This window comes from Taudactylus pleione, unplaced genomic scaffold (genome assembly GCF_031769625.1).
Source record: "Taudactylus pleione unplaced genomic scaffold, aTauple2 ptg000006l, whole genome shotgun sequence".
Taxonomy (NCBI): Eukaryota; Metazoa; Chordata; class Amphibia; order Anura; family Myobatrachidae; genus Taudactylus; species Taudactylus pleione.
In genome coordinates this window covers 15,413,528-15,430,000 of record NW_028284409.1, presented here as the reverse complement: position 1 = coordinate 15,430,000, position 16,473 = coordinate 15,413,528, and the positions used below count along the sequence as shown (strand labels likewise).

At 42.5% G+C, this 16,473-nt stretch overlaps 1 protein-coding gene across 1 annotated transcript in view; it reads left to right on the top strand.

Annotated features, from left to right (window-relative positions):
* The window catches only part of TXLNB (taxilin beta), a 91,367-nt gene that overhangs the window by 42,519 nt on the left and 32,375 nt on the right, over positions 1-16,473 (top strand). The window contains exons 3-6 of the mRNA XM_088454148.1: positions 2,131-2,222; positions 3,676-3,846; positions 5,321-5,515; positions 13,720-13,839. Of these exons, the coding sequence (XP_088310274.1) occupies positions 2,131-2,222; positions 3,676-3,846; positions 5,321-5,515; positions 13,720-13,839 (578 nt within the window). The remainder of the gene's footprint in view (positions 1-2,130; positions 2,223-3,675; positions 3,847-5,320; positions 5,516-13,719; positions 13,840-16,473) is intronic.

Here is a 16,473-nt window from a genome sequence, read left to right as displayed (position 1 = left end):
GAGGATCTGGGTAGGCTAGAGGAATGGGCAATATTCTGACTCAATAACCAGGCTGTAAGTGTAAGGCCCTTGAGATAATTCCTCTGTGTATATCTGTATTGAACCAGTACTTACACCAAGAGACTTTGTCAGACAGTGTCAACTCAATTAGTAAGGCACGTATGAAGAATCAAGATGTGGGTTTATTTCAAGCTGATATTCTTGTAATTATGCATAACATATTAGGTGAAAAGATGATAGTTTACCAGAGCTCAACAGGAACAACTGCAAGCTAAAATGGCAGACACACACACTGAACTACAGACAGGAAGAAAGGAGGGCTGATGACATCAGACCCTAGCTACAGAGAATCAGGAAGGACAAAATTAACAAGATGCAAAGCCTTGCAATAATAACATAACAGAAACTAAAGGTGCATACACACTAGACGATATGCTCCCTGAGCGATATCGTCTAGTGTGTCCCCGGCAGGCTGTGCTCAATGTCGTTCATGACATTGAGCACAGCCGCTGAACGATATCATTAGCGATATCGTTCAGCGCTGGGCTCTCTCACCCATTCCCTGACATGCAGCAACCTGACGAGGTCGTCAGGTTGGCCTGCATGTCAGCCCGATGAACGAGGATGACGAACGACCCGCGGGAACGCGCGTCGTCGTCATCGTTCATCTTTTTTGTGTTAAAAATGGACGATAAAGTGGACGACTGAACGATAACGATATCGTTATCGTTCAGTCGTCCACTTTAATCGCCCAGTGTGTACGCACCATAACAGCATATGGTGCGTACATGACATGACAGGCAAGAACATGGCAACTACAGTTTAATGTAAAAAAATTCTAAATCATGCACTTGGGTCTCAATAACCTAAAGGCTAATAATAGTATCAAGGACACTAATAGAAAATACAGAAGAGGAAAGGGATTTAGGAGTCACCATTTCAGATGACTTGAAGGCAGGCAAGCAATGCACCAAAGCAATGAGGAAGGCAAGTTAGATGCTTGGTTGCATAGGGAGAGGAATCAGTAGCAGGACAAAAGAAGTGATAATGCCACTGTATAGGTCCTTGGTACGGTCTCATCTAGAATACCGTGTTCAGTTCTGGAGGCCATATCTCCAGAAAGATATAGACACATTAGATACGGTACAAAGAAGGGCAACTAAAGTAGTGCATGGCCTACAGCACAGAACTTACCCAGAAAGTCTAAAAGATCTTAATATGTATAGTTTGGAACAAGAAGGGAAAGGGGGGACATGATAGAAACTTTCAAATACATCAAGGGTTTGAACAAGGTACAGGAGGGAAGCATTCTTCAAAGGAAGAGATGCACAAGAACACGAGGACATGCACTGAAACTGGAGGGAGGTAGGCTCAGAGGAAATTTGAGGAAATATGACTTCACAGAAAGGGTAGTGGATAAGTGGAATAGCCTCCCATCAGATGTGATTGAAGCTAAGATGGTGGAACACTTTAAACACGCTTGGGATAGGAATAAGATTATCCTTAAGAGAGACGTAAGGAGGAAATAGGGTTGAAGTTGCCAAAAGGATAAATGAAAAGGGGCAGACTAGATGGGCCAAGTGGTTCTTATCTGCCGTCAAATTCTATGATTCAAATTCTATCCAATGTGCTGAGATAGACTTGCACAGAGGGAGCGGGGGGTGCACCACTGATGCCAGACACCCTTCGTTCCTGTTCCCACCAGCTGTTGTCACTACCGCAACAGAGTTTGGATAGAGTAGGAGAAAGGAGAAAACTACAGTGCAAGGCACGGCACAGGGTAAGTATGGCGGGCATGGATAAGACCAGCTATATGTCGAGGTTCATATTACTAGTATTTTATACTACAGTATCTGTGTCATAATATAATATAAAAAAAAACAAATGAAGTGTAGCAGAATGGATGGGTAAATACACCCCTAAGTGTTATTGCACTAATATTGTCTTAAGCAATTAAGCATTTTTTTTTTCAAAGGTAGGAAAACAAATCTTCGAATTGTATGTATTTGATAGATACTGTAGATAGATAGATAGATAGATAGATAGATAGATAGATAGATAGATAGATAGATAGATAGATAGATAATTGCATGACAGTTTTAACTTTTTTTTTTATTTATTTCTATTTAGGCAAAGAGGCTGCACAGCTCCTGCAAAGCTTAAGCAAGCTGAACACACCAGAAGAGAAACTAGAAGCACTGACAAAGAAGTATGCAGAGCTGGTTAGTATTATATGCATGTAGTAGACAATTTGATGATCTATGCCTCTGCCTTATAGCTTACCATGTATTTTCAATTACCTTAACTTATCCATAACCACTTAAAAAAATGTAGCCTAAATATGCATTGTGAAAATGAATACTTTCATGCAAACTTACCATGTGTCTCTTGCTGGGAGACGGGCTCCGATAAGAGCCCATCCTGGCAAAGAGCTGGAAGTGATAGCTTATGTGCCGGTGCATACGTCATCAGTGGCAGATGGCTATTGCAGATGACGTTAGTGGCTGGGGCCAAGCTTTGAAATGCTTTGCATTTCCGGAGCTTCGTAAATGTGACTCTTTAACAGCCCCCATAGACATCTATTGGCTGTACTTCTGTGACAGGGCCTTATCTGTTTACACAAATCACTCCGATGGGATACTATGGTATCTACAAGATAGTGAACACTAGAGGTCCCAAACTAATCAGTCTTTGCCTAGTAACTTTGTAACATTTAAAGCCTCCTCTGAGTCGTGTCATATTAAGGCCTTGACTCCTGCGCTTAATCCCAACCTTAACTAATAACTGTAATTTCTCTTTCTCCATTGGTATCTTTCCTAATTTATGTAAGCATACAGTGATTACTCCTATTCTGAAAAAACAAAATTTTGATCCAAACTCGCTCTCACATTCCTGTCCAATCTAACAACTCACTTACCCCTGCCAGCTTCTAGAGAGCCTGGCTACACCCGCATCCAACACTTTCTTGCCACACACAATCTGCTGGACACACTTCTCTCCACTCTGTCTGTCTTTTATTACGGTAAACCCAATTGTAAGGTGCAATGGAATATGAATAAAATGTTAATAAATAATGTTCACGTCCCAGTGGGTACTAACAATACCTTGGGACCTGTGCAATGAATTTTTAGTGTTGGGCTGTATGCAATTTCCCTTCCTTCCACAAAACAATTGAATGACCTTATTCGCCAGAGTCATATTTCCCAATTTCCAAGTATCAGAACAATAATGCGGAATGTGTGACGATGGGACCAACCTTATCTGAAATCAGTACAATTGGGATTATACATATCCACTTGTTTTGCTTCAACTAGATATATGCTACATATAATTCTATCCTAAAGGAGAAGCTACATACTGTAGCTACAGTATACTATTTGTTTTAATTATAGTTTTGTAGTTCCTACTGGGCTAAACATTCCAAGCAGCAAACCAATACCTATGTCCATGTCATTCAGCGATTCACAGTTTTCAAAGAGTTGCTGTAATCAGTAAATGGAATGGCCGGGCACTTGTATCTTATGAGTAAAAATATACCAAAGATATAAATAGTTTAGAAACAGCGACATAGGAAAAAGTGAAGATTTTCTTTTATACTGTGTCATTTTCTAGGATGAATATTTGTTTTTCTGTTTATTTGAATTATTATACATTTGTTGTTTTTCATCCATGTAGCTTGAAGAGCATCGTGCAGAACAAAAGCAGATGAAACAACTGCAGAAGCGGCAGTTGCAGATTATAAAAGAAAAAGACCAATTACAAAGTGAACACAGCAAAGCTATACTTGCTCGCAGCAAACTTGAGAGTCTGTGCCGGGAGCTTCAGAGACACAACAAAACACTTAAGGTTGTTTTACTAATAATATATGTTTGTAGAACATTCTGAATCTCTTCATACTGGATGCCCTCAATCTCTCAGAAAATCTCAGAAATTTCTAGGTTGTCAAATGAATCCAGTGCACAATAAAGTTTTTTTTTTTTTTTTGTACCTAAGGGGTCTAGTTACTAAGCAGTGTTAGGAGACAGAGTGAAAAGTGATAAGAAAGTGATAAGGTGCCAGCCAATCAGCTCCTAACTGCCAATTCACATGCTGTAAATGAAAAATGACAGTTGGGTGCTGATTGGCTGGCACCTTATCAATTTCTTATCACTTTTCACTCTGTCTCATAACACTGCTTAGTAAATAGACCCCAAAATGTGTTATGTGCAAAACTGGAAGCATATTTTTAAGTTTATCACAGAGAGCCCAATGTTGAGTTGGACAGATATAGGGCCTGATTCAGAGCTGAACGCTCTGACCAGAGGGGTCGCTCTGAATCAGGGCCCTCCTCCATGAAAATGGAGCGGCCTCCTGGCTGCTTGTATAGCTGTGGGCGACCACCCACAGCATATGCGAGCGGCCAAAAAGATGGTCTCGATGGTCTTGACCATCACGACCATCGGACTTGTGACGGAGACCCTGCGGTAGGGTCTCCCTGCCACAAGGCCTGGAGTGATTTTGGCTCTATCAGAGCCAAAATCACTCCCACTGACATCACTAGTGATGTCAGAGGGGTCGGCTTCAGACGGTAGGCGTTCCCATGGGAACGCCTCCGTCTGGCAGGCACGCCCCGGCATGCCCACCAAAGGGGGCGTGCTGTCAATCAACATCGACAGCACGCCCCCTTTGGTGCGAGACCCGAAATGATGGAAAGCCCGTCGCTCCCCGGGTCTCGCGCATGCGCATGACGGAGCTCCCTCCATCGTGCGCATGCACAGTGGGGAATATAGACCCGCTTGCGAGCGTCCTGACGCTCACGAGCGGGTCTGAATGACCCCCATAGTTTGCATGTTCTCCTGCATTGCTTGCACAGACATGAGTGCATATATTCACCCATATGCAGAGTTGAATGCATCTTGTTGTTGCACCTGCTCCCTATCTGTATGCTCCTGGATTGCTACTAGTCATAATCATTATCAGTGCACACTTTCACCAGCGCTAAACTTGGTGCACTAATGTGTAACTGTGCATAGCCCACAGTTGCACTGATACATCCCTAATGAACTAGCTACATGTATGTGAGAAGTAAAGATTGTGCATTATTTGATCTGAGCAAATTGTTTGAGTCTGGGGATCCTTGTTAATACCCTTTTCCTCTGCCAGCAATAACCTTGGGTTTTGCACTTGAGTGCGCAGGTTATTTTGCTGTGTGAAAGGGCAGGGCTGGACGCAAAAACAGGCACTTTGCGTCCAACTCACAATCAGGCCCCAAATGCTCTTTGTTATAAGATACAAATAAATGTGAATACTTAGCTGTGTCATTTCTATACTTTGCTTTTAGGAAGAGACCATTCAGCGTGTGCGAGAGGATGACGAAAAACGGAAAGAAATCACTAACCATTTCCAGATAACACTGGCAGATATCCAGAGTCAGATAGAGCAGCAGAGTGAGAGAAACACTGCACTGTGCCAGGAAAACGCAGACCTGGCTGAGAAACTCAAGAGCATTGTCGGCCAATATGAAGTCAGAGAAGAGGTAGGTTGGACAGCTGTCCAAAATGTCACCCCACCTTGAAAGCAATCAAACCCGTATCTAAAGGATATAAAACATTTTACAGCCCACACAGAGTTTTATATAATACTGAAATATGATATAACAGGCGTACCATACAATTATGCCCAATAGTGCTAGTTTTTGTAATACAAATGAAGTAAAATATTAACTAGTGTAAATGTCACATCTAACACAAACCACTCTTCATTCATTACAATATTTCTCTTTTCTAATAATTGGAACTATTATTGGATATTACCCTGTGGATATAATTTTCTTGACATTGAGAAGTGTACAATGCGTATGGTAATCATCTGGTATTAAACAAAGCTGCAGTGATTATAGTATATAAAATAACTGAATTACCAGCACCGGTCATAAATCCAGTCTTATACTTCAATAGATTAGCACCATGTATGCATTATGTTTATAGAAACTAAGCCAGAACACACCCATTATTGGAGTTTCATTTAAATGAAACATTTCACATTTTCTCATTTAGGTAAAAAGTAAAATTCTGAAAACTTATCAATATAACAACATGATTGAAGGAAAAAAAAACACAGAACTGATATATCCAGATGTAACACTTGCTTCCATTGTCTGTTTTGTGCTGATTTGTTTCCCAGGAGATACTCTGGGAGTGTCACACATGGCTTGTCACACATCACTGTAGGGTCAGAAATTGAGAAACTCACCCACATTTATGTAAAACCTCCTAAATTCATAGCACTGGGACTAAAAGACAGCTAAATGCAAAATACAAGCTACCTTATATTAAAAAGTTTTTAACAATATTAGTGCAAACACATACATAAAAATATGTCAGTATAGATACCCAAAACATAATTGTGAATGTACAGTACTGTAGTCATGTTTGTTGGAGATCAATACTGATGGGCTTTTTACTGTCTGAAATTGCTGATAATAGAGTATAGTTTCATCAATCTGGTTGGGGATAACCTTTCATAGGCAAACACAGGGGAGGGTTTCTGGCTGCCTGGAAACCCCCTCCCCACCCAACACCATGACCACATTAGAAATAGTAATATAATATAATTTTACTAGTGCTGCATGTTCTTCTCAGTATCACAAATGAAATAATTAGCACCACCTGTGGATCTTTTAACAAATATCAGCCAGTAATAAATAACCTGTTCACCAACAAGGAGATCTGAAAAACATGCACTGTTAGGGATGCACTGCTATAGAGCCCAATATGTACACATATGTCCAGGGCAGTGCTATGTTCTTCTGCTGCTCCTCCAGGCTCCCTGACTTGCTCCAATAGTCTGGAATGGTGCCCACATCTAAACTAAATACATTCAGCTCAGGAAGGATGGTCTACTGACGCATCTAATGGCTTACTGTGATCACTGGTCCTGTATATTCCGGAATTATGACACACAATACACTTTGCATGACGCTCATTAAAGCTGGTTAAGTGCTAATTCTGCCGTCTTCATGGACAGGCCTCACTCGCTCTAAAATCAAGCATTTGGAAACCCCCCTCTAGAAATCCTGCGTTTGCCACTGTCTTTTACCGTTTTGCAGCTGGTGATCAGTCTGTCTACTCTCACCCATTGCTAGTGACAGAAATTGCTTTGCTGGTTCCATGGTACAGAACTAAGATCACCCCCGGAATAACAACTGCAGATAGCAGCAGGGGGACTTTGGCTAGAGAAAAGGGCAACGTAATCAAGATCTTTTAAGCAGGTGGCAGTGCAGCGTTAACATTTCATTGTGTCAAGACAGATATGGTTTTCTTTTGGTAGTAAATAGGAACGTTAGTTTCCCATTTGTTTTCCAATTGTTACTTTTATGTATTTAGCTGAGCCCAAGATAATTACTACACAACGTAATCAGCTAGTTCTCCTGGTACATCAGTAAATAGATATGTGTGCTTTATATACAGTCCATTGTTCACTATAGGATCCAAAGACAAAAGAGCTCATATTAGTTTGGTACCTTTTTCCTCATCGTGTGCCATGTGCACCTGGGAACCTTTAGGGTTGGAATACTGATAGGCCTGCTTGTGGTTAGACAAACATTGGGGGGATGGGACATATTTTTTTATTTGGGGTCACTTCCATTCTGCATAAATGTACCTACTGCAGCACAAGCATGTGACACCTACATGTAATTGTTTTCGTTGTAATTTGGAACAAAATGGGGTCCCCCTCCCGAGCATCAACCAGCCCTCTTTCCTGCACCCATGGTGGTGGTGAGAGCAGGGGTAATGGGTTTATGTGAGTAATAATATTGCTTTTCACAGTGGGACTACAGGTACCAGCAAGCCTGCCCTACGGCACTTGTAGATCCACAAGTACCAGCAGCCCTGTGGCACCTGTACTCCCACTGTGAAAAAAGTATTAAAAAAAACCCAGTACACCGAATTTTGTATTCCTTTGTTACTCACTCACCCTCATTCACACTACATACCTACTCCCTGGAGGAGGTCAGTCCCCTTCTCCAGGTACAGTAGTAGTCCTAAGGTCTTGGTAAAATAATAAAACTGACAAGTACCTACAAACATGCACTGGACAGTGCCCGGTGCCACCCGATATGAAGCAAGGTCATTCTTGGTCACTCCATTCACTTAAATGGAGAACTGTTTATTGACTGAGGGCATCAACAGTTTCCATGGCAGCCGCCTCTCTCAGCCAATCAGCGGCCGCTGCCATGGAAACTGTTGATGCTCTTAGCCAATAAATGTTTCTTAATTGAAGCGAATGGAGTGACCCACGATTTTCCATGTCCAGGCTAAAAGCAAGCCATCAAGGCACCATTAGGGTGTCATTAGCATGAGGTTAGGATAGGAGCAGTTAGGTTTAGGAGTTTAATAGGTAGATCTGGAGACAGGAGAAGGATCTGGATGCAGGCATCATTGTCACCTGCCAGTGTATGCGTATTTGTCGCACACAATGCACACTCACACACTGCAGTGCAAACAAACAGGCTAGCTACTGTCTGTGTTGCTGTTTTTTGTTTCTTAAAGAGAACCAGCACCTTTTTATTCTGCAGTATACTTATTGTTGATCTGTCAAAAAATAATCTACTGTGTTTGAGGCTGCACCACCCCAAGAAGACCTCTGTGTTTTGAGGATTTTTTTCCCAGTTATATATAATAAAAAAATAGCAAAAAAGACTTTTCCTGTTTAAAACAAAAAACACACAGGGCCAAATGTAATAGGGTGTCTGTTTTGGTAAATTGCGAGTTTGGTGCTAAACTCGCAATTTTTCACAACTCTCCCATGTAATAGGGTGTCTGTTTACTAAAACTCTCATTTTTCAGAGTTACTAAAACTCCCCATTCTCAAACTCGCATCCAGATGTTTTCACATTGAAAACAATCAACTTGCCCAATGTAATAGAGTGTCTGTTTCAAACTCGCAAAAAAAAGATTACCAAAAGTCCCCAAATAATAGACCTGCTTCAGGCTAGCGAGTACATCCTGAGCAGGTCAGATTAACACAGAAACATGCACATATCCATGAGATATGTACATGTTTCTATGTGTACTTATGTTAAATGTTTTTAATTTAAAAAAAATGACGTGCACCCCCTCCCCAAAAGCATAACCAGGCCCCGGGCTTTATAAAGCCTGTTCTGGTTCTAAAAATACAGGGGCCAAAATGCGTAGGGGTCCCTGTATAGTAAGAACCAGCACAGAGCTTTGTTGAGCTGGTCCTGGTTCTGGAAAATCAGGGGACAAAACGAGTAGGGGTCCCCTGAAAATTCCAGAACCAGCACCGAACTCTGTCTAGCGGGGGGATAATGCCACAGCCAGGGAAAACCTTTCAGCGGTTTCCCCGGCCAAAGCATTACCCCTGACCGCTAGTCAGTCCAGGCCAGGGATCCCTGGGGAGTTGGGTACCCCCCCAATAAAGGGGTACCCCTCTCCAGGGCACCCCAGGCCTAGACTGATAGCCCGGGGCTATCCCCGGCACCCTAGGGCGGTGGGCGCCGGGTTGATAGTGTAAAGTGTAAAATTAAATTTTCCATATTGTCTTTATTTGTAGAACCACAAGTACCAGCAAGCCTCCCCTGCATGCTGGTATTTGGAGAACCACAAATACCAGCATGCGGGGCATTACGGGCCCGCTGGCACTTGTAGTTCCACAACTAAAGAAATACGTAAATAAACAAACTTACACCGTGAAAGTATAATTTTAATAAAACATACATGCACACTCACACTCACACATACTCACCTAGTATCCGAAGTAATCTATAGGGGTGTACCTGAAAAAAATCCATACTCACCTCTCCTATGCGTCGATCACGTCCTCTTCTGCAAGTAGGCAATCCAGGGGTTAAAATAAAAAAACTGAAAAAAAACGAACCATACGGACCGAGCAAAGGTATGTGTGTACACATACCTTTGCTCCGCATAAATGACCGGGGCACACGTGTGCCCCATCAGTGAAGGGGCCGCCAGCCAATCAGGGAGCATCTCGCGACATTGTATCATTGATGTAACCACAAGATTAACATCAATTAATCTTGCGGCTACGATGTAGCGGTTCCCACAATAGACGTCTATGGGTATTTCTCACCATAGACGTCTATGGGACACACAGGCTGGCCGCATTCAGCTAATCAGGGAGCTGCTCCGACGGAGATGCTCCCTGATTGGCTGGTAGCCCCTTCACTGACGGGGCACACGTGTGCCACGGTCATTTACGCGGAGCAAAGGTATGTGTACACACATACCTTTGCTCGGTCCGTATGGTTCTTTTTTTTCCGTTTTTTTATTTTAACCCCTGGATTGCCTACTTGCAGAAGAGGACGTGATCGACGCATAGGAGAGGTGAGTATGGATTTTTTTTTTCAGGTACACCCCTATGGATTACTTCGGATACTAGGTGAGTATGTGTGAGTGTGAGTGTGCATGTATGTTTTATACTTTTATTAGAATTATACTTTCACGGTGTAAGTTTGTTTATTTACGTATTTCTTTAGTTGTGGAACTACAAGTGCCAGCGGGCCCGTAATGCCCCGCATGCTGGTATTTGTGGTTCTCCAAATACCAGCATGCAGGGGAGGCTTGCTGGTACTTGTGGTTCTACAAATAAAGACAATATGGAAAATTTAATTTTACACTTTACACTATCAACCCGGCACCCACCGCCCTAGGGTGCCGGGGATAGCCCCGGGCTATCAGTCTAGGCCTGGGGTGCCCTGGAGAGGGGTACCCCTTTATTGGGGGGGTACCCAACTCCCCAGGGATCCCTGGCCTGGACTGACTAGCGGTCAGGGGTAATGCTTTGGCCGGGGAAATCGCTGAAAGGTTTTCCCTGGCTGTGGCATTATCCCCCCGCTAGACAGAGTTTGGTGCTGGTTCTGGAATTTTCAGGGGACCCCTACTCGTTTTGTCCCCTGATTTTCCAGAACCAGGACCAGCTCAACAAAGCCCTGTGCTGGTTCTTACTATACAGGGGCCCCCTACGCAATTTTGGCCCCTGTATTTTTAGAACCAGAACAGGCTTTATAAAGCCCGGGGCTGGTTATGCTTTTGGGGAGGGGGTGCAGGTTTTTTTTTCTTAACACACACAGAAGCCATCACGGATCTCACTGATCTGTGATGGCTTCTCTAAAACTCGCACCTTTTAATGCTACTCGCATGATTTTCCCTTAGTGTCTGGGGATGACAGAGTTTGAGGCCTTGGACAAGGGGCTGGCTGGCAACTTTTTACCTTGGGGGCAAGCACATAAAACTATAGAAGCTGGTTTAGGTTTAGAACACAGATGCTGATTTTTTTGAACAGTGTAAAGTAATTTTTTCTGTAGAAAATTGGTGTTTTTGCTGGCCAAAGGGAATGTTTTAAGTTCACCCAATATATGGGGTCATCACTACCATTAACCCCCCATTAGTTGAGCATATTTGTCAAATATTGTGGTGGTAATCCCTGTCCTGGAAACATCATCCTCAGAGGGCATAACCAGAACAGAAGTTATCAAAAGATTATTTATTAAGTTACACCACTGATTTTCCAGCACCCTTGGTTCCAGCACAGTGCCAGATTATTAGTTTTTCCGGACTAACAGTGGTCACGTTAGTAATACACAGCGGCATCCTGAAGGCTAACCTCCTCCCTCCCAACCTAACTCTAACCCTCCCGCAGCCTAACCCTAAACCTCCCACAGTCTAACTCCCCCCCGCATCCTAACTCTAACCCTGTACTTACTATCGGGATGTCGCTGTCGGTACAGTGTATTGTGACAGTCGGCGTGGTGAAGGATCCTGACTACATGATTACTGGCTGCTTCACTGTTGGATAAATGTAAGCACTGACACAGCGCCGACAGTGGCCACGCACAGAAAGTTTGTCAGATTAAAAGAGGTTCCGGACCATAAGTTCCCGGAAATTCGGTGGTGTACCTGTATTGTTATAAAATATTTTTATAGCAGTACTGATTTTTTTATTTTGTTTTTAAAAAAGGGACTGGTTAATTATATGGGTATTCAACAAACATCATCAGCATTTTTTTCTACTTGAATCACTTTTGACAAATGTACTGATGCCTGGCTCAAGTCATTGGTTAAGCCATTATGGCCCTCATTCAGAGCCAGTCGCTATCGGCAGTACGCTCGTTCCGAGCGATGTTCGCACATCTGCGCATGCGTACGGTTTTTAGTACGCATGCGCGAACCAGTCAGTGCGGCCGAAAATCATTTGTACGCAATATAGCGAGTGCCTGCTATTTTGAGTGACAGAATGAGGCGTATGTGGGTGGTAACATTGGGAAGGTGCTTGAAAACGGGGAGTGGAGATCCGATCGCAGGCGTGCTTAAAGGTCAAAACGGGCGTTTTATGGGTGTGCATAATTAATATAGCAGCGTCAATGACCACGTCATTTGGTTTTTTTTAACTCAGAACTGCTCGCAAAATAGCGGTTGAAAAAACCAACCACAAGAATAGCGAGCAGTTCATATCCTGTTCGATGTACTCGATTAATCTAATAAATAGCGGACATGACGTATGGTGCGAGCGGCCAGGGGGCGTTTTTCAGAAATAAAAGAGCGTATGTTTTGCTCGCTTGTTCAGACTTAGAGGTGTGAACAGACTGCAATGTGCGAACGGATCATTTGCATAGCCACCCCTTGTTTTTGAACGAACGAACGCAAATAGCGAACGGCTCTGAATGAGGTCCTATGTCAGACACATAGGGGTATATTTACTAATGTGCCGGTTTTTAGAAGTGGAGTTGTTGCCCATAGCAACCAATAAGATTCTACTTATTTATCTAGCACCTCTAGAAGATAATAACTAGAATCTGGTTGCTATGGGCAACAACTCCACTTCTAAAATCCTCACTTTAGTAAATAAATATATCTCATAGAGCAGTTAAAGTTATAGAAGTTGCAGTGAGTTACACTGGTATAATTAACAAGTACTGAAGGAAAATAAATTGTGTTCAGTTTAATTGAAAATAAACTAAATGTTATATAATTATGTATTATAGAATTTAAAAAATAAAAGCTGCAACTGAAGGGTTCTTTTTGAACCCCAAAAATTAAGTTTAATATTATAATAATTAATAGTAATAATTAGGGATGTGCAGGCTCGGTTCTACTCGGTTCCGTTCGGTTTTTTTTACCGAATCTTATTGGCTATCCAAAACTCGTGACAGCTGAGTAAGATTCGGTAAAAAAAAACGAATGGAACTGAGTAGAACCGAGCCTGCACATCCCTAGTAATAATATATATATATATATATATATATATATATATATAAATTCTGTACATGCACCTTTCTAGATAAAACAATGTATTTCTTCTTCCATTCCCTTTCCACTCTTTTCCCAGCCAAGATATCGCCTAAAAATGTCAACTAAAAAGGTTTGATTGGGCCGACATCTGGCTGGCATGGGGCGAGAACCACCTGTGACCTATGTGGCTGTCTCATCTTAACATAACTCCTTAGGACCATTGTTGTGATAGTGAATGACACGGGCGCAACCAATACTACCTGGCCAGATGCCAGCCCAAAGCATTCATTAGGGGTCAGGCCTGGTGAAGCACATACACCCCAGGCCAATAATGTAGTTTCTTTTCCAGGGTTTTTTTTAAGTTCCAGTAAAGTCCTTCATATGGTCATCTCTTTTCTGTATCATCATAATTTGTGCAATTAGTTTTCCTTGCTTTAGGATTCTTGACAAATGTTTAATTTTCTTACAGCACCTGGATAAAATGTTTAAACAGAAAGACCTCCAACAGAAGTTGGTGGATGCCAGACTAGAGCAGGCCCAAGAACAAATGAAAGAATCAGAAGAGAAACATAAACGGGAGAAGGAATTTGTAAGTATTGTTAAGTTTCTTGCTTTCTAAGACTGGTTTGGGTCAGCGATCAACGTTCAGACAACTTAGTTTAAACCTTCAATGAAGGTCTGCAATGTAATAATGAGAGGCTGCTATGCAGAGCTTCAGCTCAGTGCCAACTGTTATTTTACACTGAAATACCTACAATAAAATGAAGATGAGAAAATCATGAAAATCATAAAACTGTCTATGCCAATATGTAGTAAAACAATTCAGCACACAGTTGGGGATGTACAAAAGCTCAATTTGAATTAGTTAACCACTAGCGCATCACATAGGGGTTTATTTATTACAATCCGCATCTCAGATGCGGGTGGGATGTGGTAAATTCGCCTAAATTTGCATTGTGATATTTGAATATACTGCAAGGATGTATCAAATATAACATGCAGATAGAGCTTGTGAGAAAGCCCTGTCCCTGCGAATCCAGTCTCTGCCAAAAATACCCAGAGAGTGTGACCACGTGGTGAGACGGGAGAGAGCCCTAATAACGCCATCTCACCTTTTTTTACAATTTTATTTTAGTAAATCTGAGACAAATCGTATTTCCCATTACAAGTATGGGAAATGTGATCTGCTTACTAAAATGCAAATTTAAGGGTTTGGAGTAGTTTATTTTACAGACACTGCTCCAAACCCCCTTAATGCATTTAATTTACATGATGCTAAAATAATGTGAAACGGGTGTGAACATTTTGTAAAAATAATATTGATAAATATGCCCGTAATATATATTACTTTGGTTTCAGAAACTGTAAGTAGAAAAATACAAACATAGAATTTGATGACATATAAACACAGCCCATGGTGATGTGGGGGTGTTCAGCGAAACGCAGGCGTGTCAGTGCATTTGAACGCCATTACAGGGGCATGCCTAAATTAGCCACTGCGATGCCATACGCAACTTGGGCTTTCACTGCGTGCGGTGATGTTAGCAATTCCTGAGTAAGGTCAGAGCTTGTGCAAGTGTGAGTGAGGCTGCGATGGTACTCAATGTTACCGATGGCTTCACAGTTTTGCTAAGAATTACGGATGTGTACGGAGGTAAAGGGAGCGTCCTTATGTTAGGCTGTGTATGGCATTGCGATTGCAATCGTTAGCATATCTTCGCAGTGAGACTGCATGCGTAATCACTATTGCGATCACAATAGCAATCCTTACTGAATTAGGGCCTGATTCAGAGCCGCTCGTAAGCGGCCGCTCGTTCGCTCCGAGCGCTGTTCGCACATCTGCGCATGCATATGGGTCGTAATGCGCCATCCAGTCAGTGCGATCGGAAATCGAGCGCTCGCCAAATAGCGAGTGCCTGCTAATTTGAGTGACAGGATGAGGCGTTTGTGGGTGGTAACAGGGGAAGGTGCTTGAAAACGGGGAATGGAGATCCGAACGCAGGCATGCCAAACGGTCAAAACGGGCGTTGTAAGGGTGTGCATAATTAACAAAGCAGCGTCATCGGCCACGTCACTAGGTTGTCTCTTAGCTTGAACTGTTCGCATGATTGCGGTAGGATAAACCTACCACAAGCACTGCGAGCAGTTCAGATGCCTTTCGATGTACTCGATTAATCAAATAAATAGCGGAGATGACGTATGATGCGAGCGGCCAGGGGGCGTCTTTACAAAATAGCGAGCGCTCTTAGCCGTCTGCTGACGCCTCTATGTCTGAGCGCTCAATTTAAATATCCGGCCCCTTTTTCTGAACGAGCGAGCGCAAATAGCATACGGCTCTGAATCAGGCCCTTAGGCCCTAAGGCCGTAATAGTTCACTAATTAAGCACTGCAACCACAGCAATGAATCTGAAATGCCAAAAACTTAGCTCAAATGTGGGAGATGTTTAGGGCCACAGGGGGTTTTCTTTTCAGGCATTCCTGCCTTCCTAATTTATTCATTGTTACTCTTTCTTATTACAGTGAGGTTCAATAACTTCTAATTCTACTGATCAGAAATACATATTTAGATGATCTGTTACACTACTGTACTGTCTCTCTCCACAAGACTTTCTCCTTTTCTTCTTACCATTCTTACTTACGTGCCTAGAAATGTTTTGCCCTCCCCCACCCCCAGCTATATCTGCAGATCATTGAGTAATGAATACACCTGGGCACCTGCTGGGTGACCTGGAAAACGTGAACAAGTGTGTGGGGTCTTGAGGACCGAGGGCCTGATTCAGAGATGTACGCAATGCAGATATTTATGCAGATGGAGCGACTGTTTGTCAACGTGTATGCGTAATAGCCACACTGCATGTGCGCAGCGATCACATTGCGATTATGGACACACATAGGAATCCATTGTAAAGTGAGTGACAGGCTGTCAGCGTTTTTACGCAGGTAAGCGATGTCCTACGCATGTATGAAGGCAGCAACGGTAGTCCTTATGCATGGGTGACCTTTGGAACCATTAGCATATTTTTGCAGCTGCGATCGCATTAGCGTCCATCTCTGAATTAGGCCCCGAGTTTAAGAACCTCTAGTCTAAGACCTAAGTACCTAGTTATTGTATTCCCAGTCACTAAGTTATCATCAGCATCTAACTTACCATAAACATTTATGTATGAGTTGTGTGCACTTTAAGAGACAAATATTTGAATGTTTAAACCTTATTAGACCTTGC